This window comes from Pseudopipra pipra, chromosome 13, assembly GCF_036250125.1.
Source record: "Pseudopipra pipra isolate bDixPip1 chromosome 13, bDixPip1.hap1, whole genome shotgun sequence".
In the NCBI taxonomy this organism is placed as follows: domain Eukaryota; kingdom Metazoa; phylum Chordata; class Aves; order Passeriformes; family Pipridae; genus Pseudopipra; species Pseudopipra pipra.
In genome coordinates this window covers 15,903,798-15,925,765 of record NC_087561.1, presented here as the reverse complement: position 1 = coordinate 15,925,765, position 21,968 = coordinate 15,903,798, and the positions used below count along the sequence as shown (strand labels likewise).

Genomic DNA, 21,968 nt, shown 5'->3' with positions numbered 1-21,968 from the left:
TCAGCACTGACATGGCACTGTGTTTGTAACAAACCACAGCAGGAGGATGAATTAGCCAAACTTATACCCAATGATTCCATGCCACAAAATTCCTCATATTTTATCTACTTCAAATGCCCAGTTGTGCTCCAGGTCTATGGGATCCTGCTTTTATTTTTCTGTTTTCCTAGAGGATGTAAAAGAGACAAATGGATGAATTTTGTCACTGCTGCAACAACATTGTGTTTTCAGAGCTTGCATCTGTGTGTGTGCTTTAGGGCTTACTCAAAGTGGCTGTGGACAATGCCAGAGTCCAGGAAAAGCAGATACAGCAGGAAAAGAAAGAGTTAAAGATGGAGCTTTGTAGAGAGCGAGAACTACGAGAGAGCTTGGAAAGGCAACTCACAGCTGAGCTGCAAAGCAGAGGTGAGTGAATGAAAAATGGAGTTTAGGTATCTATTAAATGTGTAACCCTTTGGCATTTCTAGCCAGAGCTTTCGAGGACTTGGAGTTAACTGACACACTCCAGCACTGCAGCAGTGGACTAGCACTGGTAATGAAAGATTTAAATTTAATAAAGCCAGAATGTGAGCAGACAGAACAGTGACTGAAGGATTATTTCCTGGAGGGCAAGTGGCTGCAGAGAGTTTTGGTGGGTTCTGAGGAGTAAAACTGGAGCAATTCCATGGCTTTCAGGTATATTAGTATCACTCTGCCCAGGCGTTCCCAGCCTGATTTCTTCATTTGACGTCCCTTATTTCTTTTGGTTTCTTTCTATTATCCTCCAAGCACTGAGAATCAGTCTTACTGTGAGGAAGATATGGCTGTAATTTGGGTTTTTAGGTGATTTTTTTCATCACCTTACTACTTACTTCCTTAGCCCACATTTCTGCAGTTTCAGTGCTAGTCAGTTTGCTTTGTAGAGAACTTCAATGCAGTAAAATAGACAGAACTATTAGAAATTGTCTGCCCAAGTACGAGAGCTGAAGCAAATAACCCTAGGTAATTTTTTTTGCCATCAGGGGAGAGCAAAGTACAATAGCACACCCAAATGGGGCCTTCTAAGACAAAACCATGACTGTTTGGAAGCTTTTGATAATAATAGGCAATTAAATTGGTAAATCTGAATTTCTCGCTGTGCTGTTGAAAAGAAGGCAGTATTCTTTTTAAAATTCAGATCTGCATCTGAAAGAAAGGAACAGCACTTCATGTGCCAAGAGCTACTTCTAGATTATATCCATGAAATCAGAAAGATAAAACTAGATAAGACCAAAAATGTAGGTGCCAAGTCCTATCTTCCTGTGCATTTTGAGTGGAAATGAGGTGTGTGGAACAGAGCTGTCTGCAGCCTAAGTCTCACTTAGAGACACCAAAGGGCACTTCTCAGTTGAGTAGTGATGGGTCAGAAAATACTATTGAAGTTGTTAAATTGCAGTGGGTGTCCAGAAATGTTGCATCACCCCAGTGTAAGTGTGGATGGCACTGTGTCTTTCTGTAAACCAAACCTTAGGACAGCACACTTGCACCTCCTGAGTCACATTTAAGTCACCAAAAACCTTAAGGCATTCACAGACTTTGTTGGCTTCTGACTTGAAAGAGAATTTCACCAATAATCAATATCATCAGAATTGTTTGTCTTTCAGGTCATCACCACGTTCACATCTTTATTGTTACAGAATATATGCCAGAGATAGGCTTTTTCACATGGGCTGGCCAGTTTTTCAAAGTTAGGTTCTGTGGATCACATTTAGCCATTCATCATTTATTAAGTCCCTCAGAGATTTCCCATGCAATGGTATCCTTTAGTTTTTCCTAGAGCATTCACAAATCCAGAAAGCTCTGTAAAAGTCACTAAGAATTCAGTGGTCTTTGGCTCCTTCCAGACCTTGCTAAAAATGTTCTCCTGCTAGTTCTGAGAACATACATGGGCATCAGCCTTCTGGTCCTTGTGCCAATCCGAGGTGCCAGCTGATCACAGACTCCTGGAACATGGGGTGCTCTCAGGAGGAGAGGATTTCCTGAACACAAGATAGACTCAGCAGAAGTGTGGTGATGTGCCTGTAGAGATCCTACCAGGGAAGGGGAGGTACAGGTTGTGCAAAGAAGAGACACAAGAGAGTGTGTTTGCAGCAGTGGTGCAAGAAAAAACAAGTGTAAGAAACCAATAAAGACAGGTTAATAAGGACAGTAAGGAGAGTCCATTAGCCACAGGAGCACGGGAAGGGAGGCTGTTGGCAGTACTGGTAACTTGGGACTGGAGAAAAAAAAAAAGTTAAATATGGGATTAAGATTCAGGGTTTGAAAAGGAAATGGCTTAAAAGGTGCATTTTATTGCTTGAGTTTATATAGGTGAGGGAGTACAATCATAGCCAATGTCAGCAGTTCCCCATGCAGATATTGATCATCTGGCTACAATTAATACTGTACAATTCTCTAGTTATGGTTTTAGCTTTATAGTTGGCTTTAAGACTGAGATTAGTCAGGAATACTGTTTTCTGCCAAATCTGCCATGGCACTACCAGGGGCCTGAGGATGATCTTTGTCAAGGCCCTGGTTCTGCTTTCCATGGGTAAAAGAGAGAAGATAAGATGACACCCCCCTTCTCAGTGTGTCGTATTTACCCACCTAACTCAGCGTGTCAATGGCCTTACACCTGGCTTCTGTCTTGGGCAGAGGTTCTTGATATTTCAGTTATTCTGCTTCAAAATGAACCCAACTGCTGCTCCATTTTTGCCCCCAAAATTACCACTTTGTTCCCTGGGATTTTACTCTCTGCACCCTCTGTATTCTCAGATTCAGATTCTCTTCCACTGCACACAGACAGTTCACCTACAAAAATAAATTTCACTTCCTTTTAATGTTAGAAGATATACCTAAAACTGAATCTTTGACACATTCAGGAGACTTCCTCCATCCATGAGGAGTGTCAGTGTCTCGAGCTAGAACTGGGCCTTTGAGTATTGAACATAAACAAATTTTTTACTGTCTCGGTCATCTATTAATAGTACCTTAACAGCCTTTCTTACAATGTATTTGCATTTCAGCAACAATTCAGAAACGCTTGAAGAAAGAAAAGAAGGCAAAGAGAAAATTGCAAGAAGCTTTGGAATTTGAATCTAAGAGGAGAGAACAAGTGGAACAGGCGCTTAAACAGGCCACATCAGGTGACGGTCTCAGGATGTTAAATGGTAATGTCTTAGTTGGCCTTTCACAGTCAGCTTAAAATGATGTTTAATTGAGTGGAGAAAAAAAATAAGATGATGCACAGAGCAAATTCCAGAATGAAACCTCACAATTCTTTCCTGAAATAATAAAAAATCTATTTCAGGCCATGTGCTCTGGGTCATGAATTAAAAAAAATTAATAAGTCTGCAAGTAGAGAAACAGACAGAGCAGTTTACACAGAGATGACAAGAAATGCTGAATATATTACAGAGAAATCTGTTACAGTGCCAGCTAAGACAATGTGAAATTTGGTTCCTATAAGGTTCTCTGAACTCTTCTCTCCCAGCAGATTCATTTTTAGAACTGCTGAGCTTCATTTTAAAAGCCATTTGGCTGAAGTTTGCTCAGCCTCAGGACCTATTAAGTTTGTTAAATATGTATCAGCTTTCAGAGCTGACTGGGTTTTGAATACTTCCCAAATATTCTTTTGAGACAAAAGCAAATCAGTTCATCTCCTACACAGTGCTTATGTTCTAAATACTGGGAGGATTTGCCTCTCCTGCTTCAGATGGTTCTGGCCAAAGTTTAGAGCTTTGCTTTGAATCTTTAAGACTGAACCTAGTTGAGTTTTAATTAATTTCAGGTTCTGTATCTAAGGTTTAGTCTGTGCATCCCTACCCTGAAGTCTCTGCAGAGGCTCAGGAATCAGAGAGATGTTCAGGCTGTGCTGTGTTTGTGTGTCCTGTGGTCTGTCTGTTAATTTGTGCTGCCTGATTTGGGCACTGCTAGAGCCTGCAACCAAAAACTGCCCGGACTGCTGAGTGAAAATGCTGACTGTAGTTTGTGTGGAGTTCTCAGCTGTGAGGGCTGCCCAGACTGTTCTTTAGAGTCAGGGCAAGGCTATCTCTGTGAGCTGGCACCTCACTCCGTGGTGGGCTGCAAGCTGTGATTTATCTGGAGCACCCAAGAGACATAAACTCAGTGAGTAGGAGAGCAGGATCTCTCAGAGCCATCCTCATCTGCTGGGGTTTCCAGCCCAGCACATCACAGTGAGCAGGGCCTGGCTGGTGTTCCTGGAGCCCCGACAGTGCCCGGGGCTGGTCCAGGTGTGGATTTACAGCCACAGCCGCACCATGATGAGGGACAGGGACCCAGGGCAGAGTGGGTGGACAGAGCCAGCAGAAATCTTTTCTTCCTCTGGATCAGACAAATGCCCACATTGGATCCACAGTCAGAGCCAGCACCTTGAGATGAATGTCAGAACACAGCCAAAATCCTGGTGTACTGTAAGGTCATTCACCCAGGTTGTGCCTCTGCAGGGAAGCACCTGCTGCTCACACACCAGTCAGGAGCACCCAGCAGTTCTGGAGCCACAAATCCAGGGATGCCAACGTGCCATCAGTGTGATTAACACACCTTTACATCTGCTGGTGTGGGCCTGGCTGTAACAGTTTGATTTGCAGGCACACTCAGGTAGTCATATATGTGTTAGTGCCTGCAAGAGGCTGATATTTACATGCTAATCTGATTGCACATGCAAATCAGGTAGCTCATTAGCATCTTAATCCACAATTTAATTGCAGGTACAATTTTATGACAACAAAATGTGAAGGGCTATTCTGAGTATTTTTGATTTAACTCTGACGGTCTGTCTCATTTAACAGATGCTGTTATTAGTTACAGATGACTGTCATTTTTTGTATATACAACATGAACTCTGAAGGGTTTGAAAAGAAAGAACCTTTTCAGACTGATAGATCAGTGCCCTGGCTTGCCTTCAAAACAGGAATCTGAGTAAGGGAAACCCTATGGAATAGCAGTCACTTGCAATTTTATAAGAAAAAATAGTATATATGTGAAAATATTATTTTTAATCATATATCTTTACAGAGCTATATATGCATACGTGGCCTATATTTCATTTACTCATATATTAAGATATTACCCTTCTGTGTAAGGACTTTGCAGGGTTGTCCTGCTTGACACGGAGCTCTGGTACTGTGGGGTGACCAGCAAAATGTCACCTGTGACAGATACTGACACTCCAACTAAAGGGATCTGCAAAAGCAACAGTGCAGTTATTCCCTATTTGAGAAAGTCCAGGACAGGCTTTTGCACAGAAAACCTCCCAAACTGTACACACAGTTCCCTTTCAGGTGTGGGTTTTTCCTTGCTGTGATTTCTAAGTGCTGTATTATAAGGGAAGCAGATGTTTCTCCAGGATTTGAGGTGCCGTGGATTCAGATCACATACCCTTCATGCTAATCCTTGTTGGCACAAGGTGGATAATGGCATCTGTTATCGTAACACCCTGGGGTGTTGGAGCCCCCGCCCCCACCCCAAGGACTGTGCAGACAGAAGTATTGTCAATATGGAATTAAATAGTTCCAAAGTGAGTATCGTTAGGAGACTCCTTCTCAACTTGGAAGAAAGGGCACAGTCCTCTTTGGAAAGCTCTTCTTAGAAATCAGGAAATATTTCACACAGTATGACAGATGTGGTTTGGGTTTGGGTGGTAACACGTGCTTACACAGCCTGAGCTGAGGTTTTAAATGCAATTTGCACAGCCCTTATCTGTAACATGCACTCACACAAACTGATACACACACATACACAAAACTGTTGTCTGGCACTGAATGTATTCTTAAATTCTTTAATTTGAAGGTATTTGGCTGTACAGGAGACTCAATGTATTTTAATATTAAGCAGTTTAATTTTGACTTTTATTTTTCATATGTCAGATGCCCTCGTTCTCCAAGAGGCTTTTACAGACATATTAATACCACGTGTTGGTTATTATCTGATCGTCAGACAAATGTGAAGCACTTTAAAAATAATTCACTGTGAGACCAGCAATGTTTGCACATTTTGGAAACAATTTACTACTGAAAATTCTATGAGGACCAAATGTTTTCTGCAAGACTGTGTAACTTGGAGATCACCCTAGTTTGCTATAAATATTTTTCTAAAGATGCATGAGAGAGGGGCAAAGGGGAATGCATTAATCTTCAGTCTCACATCTTTCAGATGCTGGAATCCCAGATATGGAAATAGAACACAACGGAACCCAACATGACAGTGCAGCAATGCAAGGTGCAGTATGTACCACAGCCCCTCACCTACCTGGTTGTTGTGAGCCACAGTAAAAATTAAATGTGTTGCAGAATCGTTTTTGTATCTGTTTTTCTGCTTTAAGATAAATGTGAATTATACAACTTCAGTTTGCTTTCCTGTTTGATACAGAAAACTGTGTAAGATCAGTACTTAACAAGACCAGAAATCCACTGTTTAAGTACAGGTGTGAGAACCTCATATTTATCTATCAGATATATGCTCTTAGTTCAGAAGGGGGGTTACATTTGATGTGTCTTTTTAAAATACTTCACCTGATCCTACCTATCAAGATCACAAGTGTTTTCAGAAAATACATGAAGTGTAGGTGAAGAAAGAAAGCCATGTTCACTTTCTAAGTTAACCAGTGCTCCTTTTTCCTCACTGTTCAGCACCAACAGGCACTGTCTGAGTGCTTCCCAAAGAGTAATACGTGTGTCGTGGTGTAAGGAGTTGTCTCATCATCCTTTGGGGGAGCTGAGCTATCAGAGTCCTAAGGGATTTTCCCAGTACCATTGGAAGCCTGTTTGAGCCACACAGTCACCTGTGATAAAATTTGGTCTGAGCAATTACTGAAATTCTGTAACTTTGGAGAAAGTCCAGTTTGTAGAGTTGCTTTTCTGTAAAACCAGCCTTTTTCTCCCTTCAGTCCTGTGCCATATTCATTCCAGACCATTCAGTTCTGTGCTGGCTGCTGCCTCTTTCAATATATTTGCTTGTTCTAAGAGCAATTCCACCCTTTTTACAGCATCATGTAATGGCAATGTGCAAAAATACCGTGTGCTGAGGTAACTAAAGACAGTCCCTTCTGTGCAGACAGAAGAAGGGTTGCAGTGCAGTTACAGACACAGACCTCACTTGAGCATTTCTCAACTGGTGAAGGCTTGACTTCACATACCTCTGGTGTGCATCTGTCGTCCATCTGTCATCCGTACAGGAAAGCTTTCAAATATTTTTACTGTTGTCTCTTTTTTGTGATTTTAGGTTCATATGCTCTGTATTACAGAGAAGGAGAATCACAGCTTTATTGGAAAACCTATATATACATATAACATATGTGTGTGTATATATATATATGTACACAGATGATTAGAGTTGTGCTCTAAATTTTGCAATTGGAAAATTGCTGCTGCCAGAGATAGTCTAAATGTTGGATAAGCAGTTGGGACACATGTGTTTAAATTTGACAGGCAAAATGTTCCTGTTTCTGCTCTGTTCATGATACCTGCTGGAATGAGTGCTCAGTGCTCTTCCAAAACAATTCTGAGAGTCAAAGGTACATCTGGGCAGACTCTTGTAAAGAAAAGAATGGTAATTTCAGTTTTCAGTTGAAAAAAAAAAATTACACTTGGCTCAAATGTCTCTTCACATCAAAAATGATTAAAAATACTGTGAGGAAAGTGATGCATAGCCAATTCCAGCAACCATTTACTTAAAGGAATTAAGAGAACTCTCTTATATTACCTTTAGTAGTTTATTAATACACAGAAAAATGTTGTGATTTTACCATTTTTATTTCAGGTTGTTTTGGGGGATTTCCCCCCCCCCCCCCTTTTCTTTTAATCTGATCCCAGCAACATCGTTCTTTAGTTGTAACAGGCTTTGGCTCATGAAGTGTTTGTTCAGGTTAAAAGCCTGGCCAAAGGGACAGCTGTGTATCCACAGTGTTCAGTGTCTGTGGGCTCAGTGCATGACCTGTGCAGTGGGAGCTGCAGCCCTGTCCCATGGCCCTCCATAGCAAAGCCTCCCTTCCCTTCCTTTCCCACCATAGGGACTGGCAGCTCCAGTGGTCTGACCTCTCTGCTCATATGGAAACGTGGGGAGCAGCTGAGCCAGTTGGTCAGTACACATCTCAGCTGATAAAAGGGTTTCTGAAGAGCTCTCGGTAGAGCTTGTTTAGATTTCAAAGTGTTTCTGTCCTGTAGCACCGTCTCTTTCATTTTTTTTTTTTAATGCTGATACTGTAATAACTTTTTATTCTCTTTCCCTTTGATTCCCATTTGTGTTCCTGACAGCTACTATTGCACTGCCAGCTTTAACAATTCGAGCACACTCCCTCGTTGCCCCTTCATTTGCCACCTTTGTTTTTCGGGCCCTGGGAGGAGGAAGGGTCAAAACACATGTCCCTAATACAAAGCTGCTTCCAAGCTTCCAAAATCTCTCTCTACTGCACAGAAAAAGGCTTTAGCATCAATGCAGACCTTTCTTTTTCTGTTGTCAATAGCTCTGCTGGACAGAAATCTATCATTCACACGGTGCCTTTCCTTTGAAATTCAATTAGTTCCACTGCCAGTATCTCCTTAAGACGGTTTAAAGGAAAATTACAGAACTACTGCACAGCCACCTTTCACAGTGATTAAGTCATATCATATTTTATGCTCATTTCTTAAAATGATTTTATTAACACAAGCTGTTCATGTACTGCATTTCTGATCTGCATTATAAATCTTTTCCATTTAGTTGACTCATTTTCTCTCTGCTTTGTATATTAATTGAACGGAAATTTCACGCAGATGAGACTTGAAACTTTTCTGTACTTTACAGTCTGATACCTCCATCCTCCATATACTGAATCTTCTAGTCCAGAACTTGATCTGGGAGGTTTTTAGCTGACAGAACAGCAGTAGTTGCAGTGGTCATGAAACTCCTGCAGAGTAGGAGCAGGTGATGAGCACACAGACACCCTCCTGCTCCCCTTGCATCGCTCACTCGTGGGCCAGCACGATAGCACATCAAGCATTTTATCAACCAGTCTCCCTTTCACATAAAATAAACATACTGGATGTCATTAAGTGCACCTTCAGATCAATGATTTTTGCAAATGACATTCAAGTACCATTCGAGTAGTGCATTTTTGCTGATAAAAGCAAATTAAATTAGCACAACTACAAGTGTGCTGATAAAAACTAAAACCGAACAGCAGCACCATTAGCTAACAAAGTAATATTTTCTCTTTACTGCTTTCTGCCATTTAGTTATTATCCTATTGGAAATCTAATTATAATCCTTTTACTCCCTAGTCAAACTTCACAGTTTTTGCAAGCTTAGCACTGACAAGTGATTTCATTACATTTGATTGCCCGCGCCCAGATTGACTTAACTTCACTCCGAGACCTAAAAGCCCTCTCAGTTTCTCAGATTCCCTGTTTGCACATTACAGCAACAGCTCCTTTAATTAATTAGCATGAACAGCAGTAACATGAACTGCTGAACAGAAAATAACATCATTTTATGATCGCAGGGAGACTTCTCCTTTTGCATGTTTATACCTTAGTTAACTTTTGTATTACGATATTTCATTGTTAGGGGATATTGGAACAATCAGCAGAGCAATGTTAGCTTAAAATCTTAAAAATTAGATGTTACTGTAATACTTGATGATAACAATTTACAAAAAAATAAAATCCTCTGCATTTCAAGAAGGAGGCAGCAGCACAGGCAGACAGGTGAGGTGAGAACATGGTTCACTGTACCTGCAACAGGAGACGACTCAGGGCAGGTGCTGCTGCTGCTTTTTTTTGTGAAATAATCTGGCAGAGATTTGGCACAAAACCTCTCAGTTACTAAAAAGTGAGTAACTTTTTATTTTTGGATTTTTGGAACTTATTTGGGGTTTTATAATGAAGAAAACTGTGCCATATTTTTTCAATATTCTGATCCAACCACTCAGTTTATAAATCCAGCCTTCTTCGTTTGAGTCTTGGGCCTTTTCTTCTTCCTCCTGCCCAAGCTGGGCTCTGTCCCTGGTGCATGTCCTGCTCTGGATGCTCTGTGTTATTAAACCCTTAGTAGTTACCTTGTGCAGTGTTTCTAGAAGAACTCTTCTCAAGTTCCTACACAGCTACCAGACTGTGACACCCATGCACACAGCAGCCAGTGTGGCTGAGAGCTGCTCTTCTGCTCCCCAAGAGCAGGACCCTGTTCAGTGAGGAGCCATGAGGTGCCTGCCCTGGCTGAGTCATTTTAGTCTCAGTGCTGTTTTTCCTTTTGGCACACAGTGTTTTTCTGGGTGTCTCTCTCTGTGTAAGCCTGTACACACAAACATACGAGGGAGGGCGCTGAGATTTTGTGATTTACATGACACAGAAGGTGGGTAAAGGTTTCCCCAGGAGACCACTGAGCATGGAGATCTGGACCTATCTGTCCTTACAAAGGGCTAAAACGTTTATTCAGTAAATCAGTGTCTGTAGGCTTGAATATTTCCTGAGCAGGAACCACTAACCACTGTTACCTCCCTGTCTGCTCAAACTGACCGTGGCAATCCAGCATCTGCATGGTCTGTGCTCAGTGAGCTTGTCCTTGGCTGTTGTTACTTACTGGAAATCCTGTTTTTAGTACAAATGTTTTCAGCTCTATTAATGTTTATGTGGAAGTATTTGACAGGGTAGTCCTAAGCACAGAATAAGTGAGGAAGAAAGCTTAAACCAGCAGGTCTGTGAGTGAGCTGCACTGGAGGGTCAGGCAAGCATGCTCCTGCCTGTAGGGAGGAGATGTCCAGGTGTCCAGGCAGCACTGGACATCAGAGTGCACATCAGCAGGGGTGGAAAGAGGCCATAGGAAAGTGTGAGGGGTTAAAAGAAAGCAAACCAACCTTGGTTAGTACTGCTGCAGAAGCACCATTTATTGTCCAGGTTCTTCCATGGGTCTCGAGGAAGCCATGCCCTGCTCAACGTGTGTTACTTTTGGATGCTCAGTTTGGACAACACTTGCAGATAAAAGGAAGGGAGAAGTTCTACTGGACAACTAATAAGCAGGCAAAGAAGTCAGTTTTCCTGTTGTCATTCAGCTGAGTGACCAGCCCAAATCCATGAGAGCTGGCTGCAAGCCAGGTCTTTTTTTTATCATGGTAGTGAAGGGATCCTTTGCTGTGGCCCTTACCCACTAGCAGAGGCCTGGATGCAGCCTCCTTCCAGGCAGGCAGGACTCCTGTCTGCTGAGAGGGTTAGGGAAAGGGGGTTTTCTGAGGGCTGTGATCCACAGTAGAACCAAACTGTTCTCTCATTTTTTCTTTTTCTTTCTGCAAAATGAGAGACTGGTTCAAACTAATTAGCCCCAGGTTTGCAAGTTAATTTATTGTTATTTCCCACGTGTTGCTGCATCCAGGGCTGGGTTTGGCTCTGATCTAACTGAGGTGCTGTTCACACAACCTGGCAAGGGTGGAGAGATCAACTCCTGTCCTGTAGGATACTTGTGGTGTCCTGTCCAGACTCCAGCAGGAGTTGTGCAAAGGCTCTGAGAGTGCATTGTCTGGCACAGGGCTGCCTTCTCCCCTTCTCTGGCTACAGAAACTGCCAGGTCCCAGCTCCACCTGCCCTGTTTTCCAGCTCTCTCCCAGCTCCTCCTCCAGCTCAGTTGGCAAAGTGGCATTTCCAGTTTATTATTTCATTTCTACTACCTGTAGTGTTGGGGTGTATTTTATAAACAGTTACTGATACAACAAATTTATCCTGGTTTTCTCATTACGAAGCAGATCCCAAATTTCCTCCCTTTACCAATTTACAGTGTGCCACAGTTACCTGGCAGTCCCAGGGTGTAGCTGTGGTGCATTGCTCCCCAACCTGGACTGGGTTTGCACACCAGCATTGCCAGGGCACACTGGGAGGGTACACAGTGTTGGTTTTAAAGTAGTTTTATTGAAATACAGCCGAATTCTCAACTTAAAATAGAGGTGTTACAACCAGAGCCTCAAAAAGGATTCAGAAAATTAGGAGATGTTGAATAGGCTGAAAAAAGAAAACAAAATGTGAATAAATATGCAGGTGATGATTATTGCCTTTGGATTTGTCTGTTATACACACATTAAAGCCTTGAACGATGATATTGTGGCTAAAAAGAGTGCAAGAGCTGAATATACCCTGGACTAACAACTCAGGGAAGAGAACGCCATCCTGAGGGAAAATTCCAGTAATTATTAACACAGGCTCTGGCTCACCAAGGAACTCTGAGATCTTTACTTGTCTTACACATTGTGAAGGGGAAAAAAATCCCTTCTAAATGTCTTGCTTATTAAGCCAGTCATGCATTGCTCTGTAGGCTGTAAAGCAGTGTAACATGCACAGGGGGCTCATAAGCATATTTAGTGTTAGGGAATATCATTTATACAGTTTTTATATTGTCAGTATTACCCCTGGAGAATGAGATTAGGCTTTAAACTACTGTAAATCTACGCTTTTGCTCACCTTTGTATAATTTCGGTTTTTAATAGAATGAAGCCCACATAAATGAATATTTGATTAAGGGATAAACCTTATAAAAGAATACATTTATTGCACACAGATTTATTCAAATCTTTGCTATATAATACAGTAAAATGCTATAAAATGGTCTGTAGCTTGCAGTCAGCTGCACTGAGGAGATGGTGAATATTCTCCAGAAAAGATTAATTTGACAACATCACATTGTCTTTCCTGTGTAAGTGGGGGCACAGCTGCTCCCAACACGTTAATTCCTCAGAGGTGGTTGCTGTGTGACGTGGTTAATGCCATGGAGTTCAGTTTATTGCACAGCAACAAAAATGTGTTTTAATTTCTGGAGAATAATTGAGAGCGTTGTAAAAAAGGAAATATTTAACTGTGTACTTTCTGTTCACTGATCACTGACATCCCCTGGGTGACTGCACTGGGCTTGAGCTGTGGCATTTACTTTGTCTCTTACAGGTATTCCAGATACCTCTGTTGAACTTTCCTAGAGAATTGAAGGAAATTGGAAAGGATATATGGAAACCTGTTCTGAAATTTAGTCAGTCCTTCAGCACTCAGTACCCTCAGTGTCCACCTCTTACCTTAGCTAGAAAAATATTTTTTAAAATATAAGAGAAATATCAAGAACAGCCTGCACTGGGAAGGTGTCAAGTGCAGCTTCTTAATGATCACAAGGAGAGAAATTAAAAACAAACCCCACAGTATCCAAAACTTGCATTTCTGCTCACCTCCTCCCCAGGCTTCAGTATTTCCCCCACTAAGTTTAAGACAATAATTTTCATCAGCCAAAGACTTAAAACAAATTAATTTGAGTCAGTTCTTTGGAGGTTCCCATGCTCCCAAATGTTCCTCTGGAGCTGTTATGTCCCTGGCTCTTCCGATCTTTATTTGTGCTTACGTCCAAAATACATATTAAATCATCTTGGTTTGGAGAGTCTGAGCCTCCTTAAAACCACGAAACATTCAATTACTAATTAGCTGTTTCCTGTTCCTAATGAAGTGAACATGTCGGATTTGGATTAAAATTCAGCTACTGCTCTCCTCTGTTTATGGTTCCAGATGTTTTTGTTTTATCTAGGAGGTTACTTTGACAGCTACTGCTAAATGATAAATCACTCATATTATAGCTGAAATGCATTTTGAAATTGAAATGTGGCAAACTTGGAGATTGCTCCGAGGATCAGTGTCAGTTAGCAGGTCAATACTTCCTCGATCCTTAGGAGTGTTCAGTATTGGCATATGTAAAACAGTAATGGGAGAGATGTCAACATTATACAAAATGCTTCTCCATATTATCATTTTGCTATCATCTTCCAGATCAGTACTTGCAGATTTAGCTGGGTGGATTCATGATTCATTGTATAATGAACAGGAATATGGATTCTTGTTAGCTTCAGTTTCTGTGGGCATTTCAATATTTATTTTTTTCTCTGGGCTTGAAGTTGCTTAATGTGAAAAATCACAGTTGATAGGTAATATAAGTAGGAATATATTTATGAAGGAAATAAGTGTTTTTCTACTTCATTCTCTAAATAAAGAAATAGAATTTTAAACGAAACGTGGTGGTTTGTGAATGAAAGAACAGTTTTCTAAGAACAGATCTCGATTTACATTTTCTTAAAGCAGTGCAGTTTTGCTTTAACACCCTGTTCCCTGGCAGGTTCTGTGCATGTGATAAGGGTCTGTTGTGAAGCTGGTGCCATGTTACTCGCTCTGTCCTAGGGAGGAAGGCAATCCAACACGGGCTGCCTTCTGGAAAAAAAAGGGAGGAAAATGAGTGTTCAGTTAAAAGCAAAAGCCATAAAGGGAGAAAATCCAAATCAAGGTATTTAGAGCCTGCAGTCAGCAGCTGCTGACTGGAAAACACCATGAAAAGCAGGGCTGGTGGGTCCTGGGCCCAGCTCAGTACCCACACCTGCACCTGAGCTGGGAGGTGACCAGTGCCCTGAGGCAGCTCATTTCTCTGCCAAACATTCATTTCTTGAGGGCTTGGCTGGGTTTTGTCACCCGGTGCCTCCTTTTCCTGTATAAAACATGCTCACATGATGGAGAGTTTATATCATTTATAGATCTGATCATCTGGCTTGAACTAAAAAGAGGTCCACAAACGAGTGAGGAAGCCACCAAAGTGTCAGTTAATTATAAAATGTTTTAACTGTGTCGTTTTTTTTTCCCTCCAGAAAACAGAACATACATCAAACCGACCATCATGTACTGAAGGAACCACCTACTGTTGAAAAATGTATAATGACCACTATCTGAAGACTATATAGTTCCTGAGAAATGTCCCTTCCAACCTTTGATGCCTTCAGTACTGTGTGAGGAACAGGATTTGTAGCATGAAACTTGAAGGACAATTCCAAGCAATTTACTGTTGCTGCATTGAAAAACTGCCGTATTAAGACATCCTGAGACTTTTTACAAGCTTACCATACCAAACCAAGCCTGTTACAACAGATCATTTTTAGGTCCCCGGAGATAGAAAGGAGTTTTAGTATTTTTAAGCACATACAGGAATTATTCCCCCTCCCCAGCCCATCCCAAAAAGAACTTTTTTTTTTTTTCCTTAGGAGGTGGCTATTACTGGATAGCAAAGGCACAATGATTTTAAGCCACACCGGTCCTGCACTGGCTGTACATCAAACAAGTCCAGTTTATCACTGAAACTGTTCAACATGGAGCTGTTTCGATTGTGTTTATAAATTAAGCTTTGTTTACTGAAGCAGATACTCGATATATATTACGTTTTAAAAAGAAATGTGTGTACATTTTTTAAAAGAACGATGTAAAAATTGTCCTTTCATTAGATGACCAATTCAAAAGTGTGAGCTAAACCCTAATAGCTGACGTAATATGAGGATTATAATTGATGCTTTTTTTTTTAATGCTCAGTTCAGCTTGGCTTTTGGTCTTTTAAGATGGAAAAATGAATATGCAGTAGAGTGTTAGATAATGGAAACTTTTAAGTATGGTTTCTCTGTTGTACCATATTAAGTTAAAGTACACATTCTTTGTTAAAAATGTTCTTGCTAAAAATACAGTATTAAAAAGTTTTTTGTTTGACTTTGGAAATCTTTTAAGATTTTTTTTTTTTTGGACTGTGAATTCCCATAGTAACTGTACTAATGCAAACCAGTATTTTGCACTATTAAAAATACTTGAAGAAATGACTTAATAAAGAGGGTGGGTTGGTATTAAACATTTTCCTAATAATTATTGTATGTTCCAAATTCTGAACTTTGCAACTGAAACATTCCCTTCTCAAAACATGGGACTGAAAGGTGATTTGAGTCAAGTGGAATTTAAGTGATCACCTGTTCCCTCTTTACTTTCATTCCTGGGTCAAAGGCACAATGCTTATTTACTTAAAAACTCCATGTTTACACACACATGCCCTGAATTAAATCACTGTCACTTAAAAACAGAAAAGACCTTTAAATAGAGTGATAGAGAATCTATTCCCTATGATTATGTTTATTCCTGTCTACATCTATATGTATAATTTTCAAAATTTCTTTTATTTTTGGCACTACATTTTTTTCTCGTTAGCAGACTTCTGCAGTCAGACTGTGCTCTGTGACACAGCAGAATAGAATCACCTGATTTTTTTTTTTTTGTTCCTAAAAGAAATCTTTTAGCTTAACCAGTGTCAGTTCAAGAAAATATTAGCCTCTGCTTTACCGGTGATAAAAGGACTTATCAGAATATTCTTTCAGTGTACAGAATTGGTTTGTTCCCTAGTAATTTTATAGCAGGTGTTCTAATATCTGCATTAATCACTCTGCCATTGATCAGACAATTGAAACTTGAATAATGCAAAGAAACAGGAGGATTAAGAATTGTGAGTCCTCCTGACCCTTAATAAAAGCTCGTGTGTGACTAAAACACTGCAGCACCCGAACTTGAACTCCACCTTTGAATATATATTAATTTTAGTTTCAATTCCATTGTGATTCTCTGAAGTGAGGGTTGGACCTTATGTCTAAATCTTACTTTTAAAAAGGAGTTGAAACAGTCGTTGGGATGCTGCAGCATTTCTGACTGATGGTGCTGGCAGTGCTCCTGAGAAGGGAGATTTTTGCTGAGTTATCCGGTATCATGAATTTAGGAAGACTTAAAGTAACTAAATAGTTCATTCTTTAAAATACCAGCATTTTTGCACTTTTCCTTAATCTCCATAAAGGCAGTTTGAGCACTTTTTTTCCTCAGTGGCTGACGTACACATTACAGTAGGCAGCACTGAAAGCCTGTGTTGATTTCTGCTTTGCCCATCCCAGACTAGTTTTAAACATCAAAGTACTGACATGAGGTTTAGGAGACTCATGAACTTGAGAGACTGAACGTGTCCAGTCCTTACTAGGGGGCTCCTGCTAAGTATTGGCAGACCAAAGCACTGAGCTTTTGGTGTCAGTTCAGCCTAAGGAGCACAGTCTGACGAGCACTTTCTGTGGAAGGAACATGTAAAAGCCATCCCGGGGTGGAGCAGGGCAGGAGGCACTTCAGCCTTCACCACCACACTCCTCCTCATTTGAGGCCATGAGCTGAACAGCCCCAGCTGCTGCAGTGCTGGTACCCAGGGAGGGATAGGAGCTCTGGGAGGGTTTGGCTTTTGGGTTTGTTTTTGGATGTGGAGCAGAGGGACACTGACAGCCCATCTTCTGCAGGGTGTGGGCTGCTGGGGGGGTGTTTGCAGCCTGGGGGGCACTGCCAAGGTCGGGGTGCAGCACCCACAGCCCCTCTGCATCTGCCTCTGACAGCTCTGGGTCCCTATAAAGCATCTCCTTGTGTGGGAATGGCCTTTGGAATGGCTCTGTGCCAGCAGAGCTGGTGGTGGCTGGACACAAGGTGATCTTGGCTAAACACAGGCAGGTTAATGGCCACTATTGCAGCCCTGTTGTGAATCCTGTGTAATGCAAACTGCTGCCACAATAAACCCCAGCAGGATCAATAGTGACCAATCTCCACGTGAATCGTGGATCTATAGCAGTGCCCAGCGAGAACACTCTCCTTTGGAAATGTGCATTAAAACCTGAGCTGCTCTAAGTAATTGCTACCTGCAAGTAAGTGGCCCATTAATAAATGTATTTACGGACGATTTTTGGTACCGTGACAAAATGTGGGCTAACCTGAATTGTTGCAAATTTCCCTCACGTCCTCAGCTGATCTCCACAACCACTCCTGTGCCTGTGCACAGACTGAGCCCTAAATACACACGGGGCAATTCCCAGCCTGGTCTTGGATCTGTTACGTTTGGCAACGATGCTGATGGAGGCACTTCCCACTTTCCTACTGCTGCTTCCAGCTGCAGTCCTGCAGCGTCCACCTGCACTGCTGTCCTTGCTGGGATGGGGTGAGGAGGGGCAGAGACTGAAAGGAATTCACAGAGGGTTTTTTTTTTAAGCCAGGTCATGTGCTCTCATAGTTTTTAGCACATACTACAAATGTTTAGGCAGTTTTAAAATCACTGTTAATAAACAGTTTGACTTTAGGTCTGTCTGCAAATAGGGACGTTCTTTGATGAATTGGAGATGGGATGGAGGGGGAGGGGGGAAAAAAGTATTTTTATAATGATGTATTTATAGATGGGTAATGATTTGCTACTGCTTTATATTTGTACATCAAAGAAATCAATTGAAAAGAGCCAATTCAGTGCCAGCACAGCACAAATGCTGCAGCTTGCAGCCACCCTTGCCATTAGACCTGAACCTGTTCAGATCTTCTGTTGGAACAGAGCATCCTTTGCATGAATGTTTGGGTGTGGGAATCTAAGGCAGGGAAAAAGTGCTTTTTGGAGCGCATTTTATTAAAATAAAGACTCTCATTATTCTGAGTTCCAGTTAAAAGTACAGTAAGGTTTTACTACATCTTCATTTTATGATTCTGTTGACATAAAGCAAATACAACGCCATATATTAAGATTTTCTTATGATAACTGATACTTTACAAATTGGATGCTTTATAATAGTTACACTCTTTTAAAAAGTACATTTGGCCTTGCATGTTTGAAAATGCATGCACAGCTTTTTCAAAAACTACACTGAAATGTGTATTCCCTGGGCAGCAGTGAATATCCTTTCACCATCTACCAGTTCTTTGGCTGTCTCCAAGAGGGGTAAGTTGTGGGAGGAAAAGAGAGTTTTGCTGTCTGAGATGTAATTTCTCACTTTTCAGAGCTCAAATCTCCCCACAGGAATTCCCTGGCTGGTGTTTCTGCCACACAAGCTCCAAAAGCAACCCAGCTCTGACAACTCAGCTGGGACAGCACCTTGTCTAAGGTCATTATTTTTAAAACAACAATCTTACATGGGTTATAGATAGATAGATAGACAGACAGACATATGTACACACCTGCTGCTCCTGGTAACAGCAAGTGCCCACTATTCTGGAATAAGTTTTGGCTGGTCAGAGGGAAGATGGAGATGAACCAGCCAGAGAAGTGACACGTTCATATTGAACTATACAAAATCAGTCCAGCTCTAATTAATCATTGTGTGCCTCAGTCAGCCCATAGTGAGCCAGACATACTTATTTTTCACAAAAAAAAAAAAGTCTAAAATAAGATAATGGAGAGAAACTCAGTAATTTTGAATTCTTAGGTGAAGACATGGTTTCATTATAACAAGGTTTGCCTCACAGCTCCCTCGTAATAAACAATGCAGTGCAATACACCTTATATTGAGGTTATTAAGAGTGTTTCTGCTGTAAAACAGCCTGATTTAAACACTGCATTAGCAGCTGAGTGTCACAGCAGGTGGGTGTACCACAGCACCAGGGCACAGACGCCTTTGGGACAGTGCCAGAACTGTGGTAAAGAACTGTTTGGGGTCACAGTGCATTGCCCCCTGCCTTTGGAGGGCTGAATACAGCATGGAGTGCTCATTTTAGGATCTGGGCTTTGCCTGAAGCTTTAATCTTGTTACCCAAAGCCACATGCCCAAAATGAATTGCTCCCCCCTCCCACCAAAGTGGCCAAATAGAAAGGAAAAACCATTGGCATTAAATGAAACAAGATGAATGAGCTAAAAAGAGAGCAAAGAATAAACAGGAATGAAAAATAAGCCTGAATTCGCTCCAGTGCCAGTAGGATTTGGCATTTAACTTTAATCATATGTTTCATTCTATATCAGGAAGAAATACCTGTTTGCTGTTTCCCCTGACAATTCCTGCCATTAGCTGAAAGTCTGTTTATTCCCAGAGCTGTGCTGCCATCAGTTGATGATGCTGGGGCACTTACAGAGAGGTTTTGGCAGGAAAAATCCTTTATCATTTGGAACATAATTATGAAACATAATATTGTTCTTTGTACATCAGTCCAAAGCAGTTCCATACAAATTGTTGCATTCTCTTCCTGGGTGTCAGCTGGGGCAGGGGGGGAAACCACATTCCTAAAAGTAAGAAAGTAGAGTCAGAAAAGATGGTAACTTAAATAACAAGGAATAAACTTCCTATTAGACATTTTCTTAATAATTCTATAAAGCTGCTGAAGACAGAAATGGTACACAGAGATTTTTGGTGTCAGAGCAGTGCTTTGCATTTTATGTGATCATTTACACCTGTGCAAAGTAAGTGTGTGATGGCATCTGACAGCTGATTTATTAACGTTTGACACCTGTATTACAATGTTGAAATGACTCTACAATGTGCAAAGCAGTGGAAAAGCCATTGATGCCTTTCATGGCTTTTTTTCTGGTAGTTTAATACCGAGATTCCATTCCAAAGGAAAAAATTAATTCCTCGCTCCCTGACTGTAATTCTTTATTTCTTCTAGTATGTTATGGTCAGCTCATACTAACGTGGGGTGGGGGGAAAGAATAAAGGAAGAAGAGAAAAGCAACTGTGTTTAATTCACAGCCCAGATTCAGAGGTGGTGGCTCTGACACCAAACCCAGTGCCTCAAGGAGCCATGGCAAAGTGAGAGCTCTGAGGAGAAACCCTGCAGGACTGAGGTTCCTGACTTAAAACAGAGCTGGTAAGTAAATTGCATATTTTTTTGTAGTTATTAGTTTTTCAAATGAACAGAAATTTTCACCAAAGGAAAGTTCTGTTTTCACTGAAATTGGTGTTAACTTCTTCAAAGCAAATTATCAAGAAACTCCCAAGCCAGGGTATTTGTTTTGCACTGTTTGAAGGCAGACAGCAACACACTCTGATCAGAGTTGGTGTAGGAAGTGGTTGATCAGTTTAATACTTTCTGAAATGCAGTGGACTTCTCAGTTTTAGAATTCTTAAAATAGTTGCACCATTGAAAAAAAAAAATCAATGTTAGCAATATCATCTCCGTGCATAAAAAGTTACTGGAGCTCTGAGTTTACAAAAAGAGCCTTTTCCACCCCAGGAAATCAAGCCCAGTAAGAAGGATCATGGACACAGCAAAAGCACAGTCTAAATTAATGCTATACAATTTGTCAAGCATACTATTATTTGAAATGCAATTGCCAATGTTATGTGTTGACAGAATGTGATATCTTAATGAAAATAATAATATTGTTTGCTCCTCTGGTACCAGCCCAATTTCCAAAGAAAAAGCCTCTCTGATTTCACACATGGAAGTAGCTTTTCCAGCTAAAATAATGCAGCAGCCAGTGTAGCATGAATAAGTTAAGTATCTGTGAAGTTCATGGGCTGGTGAAGAGGGAGGACCAATTTGCCAAGCTGGGAATTACTGACAGACTGAATGACCCATGTCTAGTCCTGTCACGTTCCTTTACACATTGTAACACAGCCCAGCGGAACAGAACCTGGGAAAAATGACTTCAGCACGAGGCTGCAAGATTTTCAAGGTTACCAGTGTTGCATTGTCACAGGGGCCACATTTCCTGGATCACTTGGAGTGGCCTTTTTTTGGCACCCATTGATAAGGCAGAGACCTTTGCCATCACTCAGAATTAAACTCTCCCATGTTTACCAGTGTTTGTCTCTTGGTCTACACCACCAATCTCCTAATGCTCATTGACACTGCCCTCCCTGTGTTTCCCCTGCAGGTCCTGCCTTGGAGCACCCAGTTTTCATGAGGGGAGAGAGACAATGTTAAAGGTAACTCAAAGGACAACAAAATTAGTTATTTTAAAGAAGAAGATAAAGCAGGTCATTTTACTTCCTCAGCATCACAGCTATATCTGAGGGGGAGACCAGAAACCAACCCAAATGTTTATTTATGTAGGTTGTATCCAGTAAGGGTAGCAAGGGGGAATCATCTGCTCAGTCTCAGGGAAGGATTGATTTGCAAGGATAGCAGTTCTAATACAGTGCATCCCCATACATAAGATTTTACTTATTTTCTTGCTGTGCTTCAGAACCAGAGAACAACCAGGAATTACCACTGAAGGGCCCTATGTGCTCAGGCATTTTGGAAAAGGAGGACTGCAGGGGGATGAAGATAACATCAGCTGCTGCAAATGGGCCCGGGTGATTTTTGACTTAAGTTTTATTAGGAATTCGAACGTGACATCCCTTCCTGATGAACACATCCCCAGCCCATTAATGTCAATGAGAGTTATGCTTACATGGCACAGA

General features: G+C 41.2%; 1 protein-coding gene and 1 long non-coding RNA gene across 9 annotated transcripts in view; one reads left to right on the top strand and one right to left on the bottom strand.

The window, feature by feature from the left end:
• DACH2 (dachshund family transcription factor 2) overlaps window positions 1-15,518 on the top strand; it is a 247,206-nt gene extending 231,688 nt beyond the window's left edge. For 2 of the 5 annotated variants that reach the window (XM_064670119.1, XM_064670123.1), the window contains exons 9-12: window positions 258-405; window positions 3,024-3,167; window positions 6,172-6,276; window positions 14,636-15,518. In XM_064670119.1, the coding sequence (XP_064526189.1) occupies window positions 258-405; window positions 3,024-3,167; window positions 6,172-6,276; window positions 14,636-14,637 (399 nt within the window). In that variant the 3' untranslated portion in view covers window positions 14,638-15,518. The remainder of the gene's footprint in view (window positions 1-257; window positions 406-3,023; window positions 3,168-6,171; window positions 6,277-14,635) is intronic. The other 3 variants (XM_064670121.1, XM_064670122.1, XM_064670120.1) reach the window with 3 other exon arrangements.
• Window positions 15,519-18,365: 2,847 nt separating this feature from the next.
• Window positions 18,366-21,968, bottom strand: part of LOC135421539 (uncharacterized) — a 137,092-nt gene continuing 133,489 nt past the window's right edge. For all 4 annotated transcript variants that reach the window (XR_010434062.1, XR_010434061.1, XR_010434063.1 and 1 more), the window contains one exon: window positions 18,366-19,840. This is a non-coding gene — a long non-coding RNA (uncharacterized LOC135421539). The remainder of the gene's footprint in view (window positions 19,841-21,968) is intronic.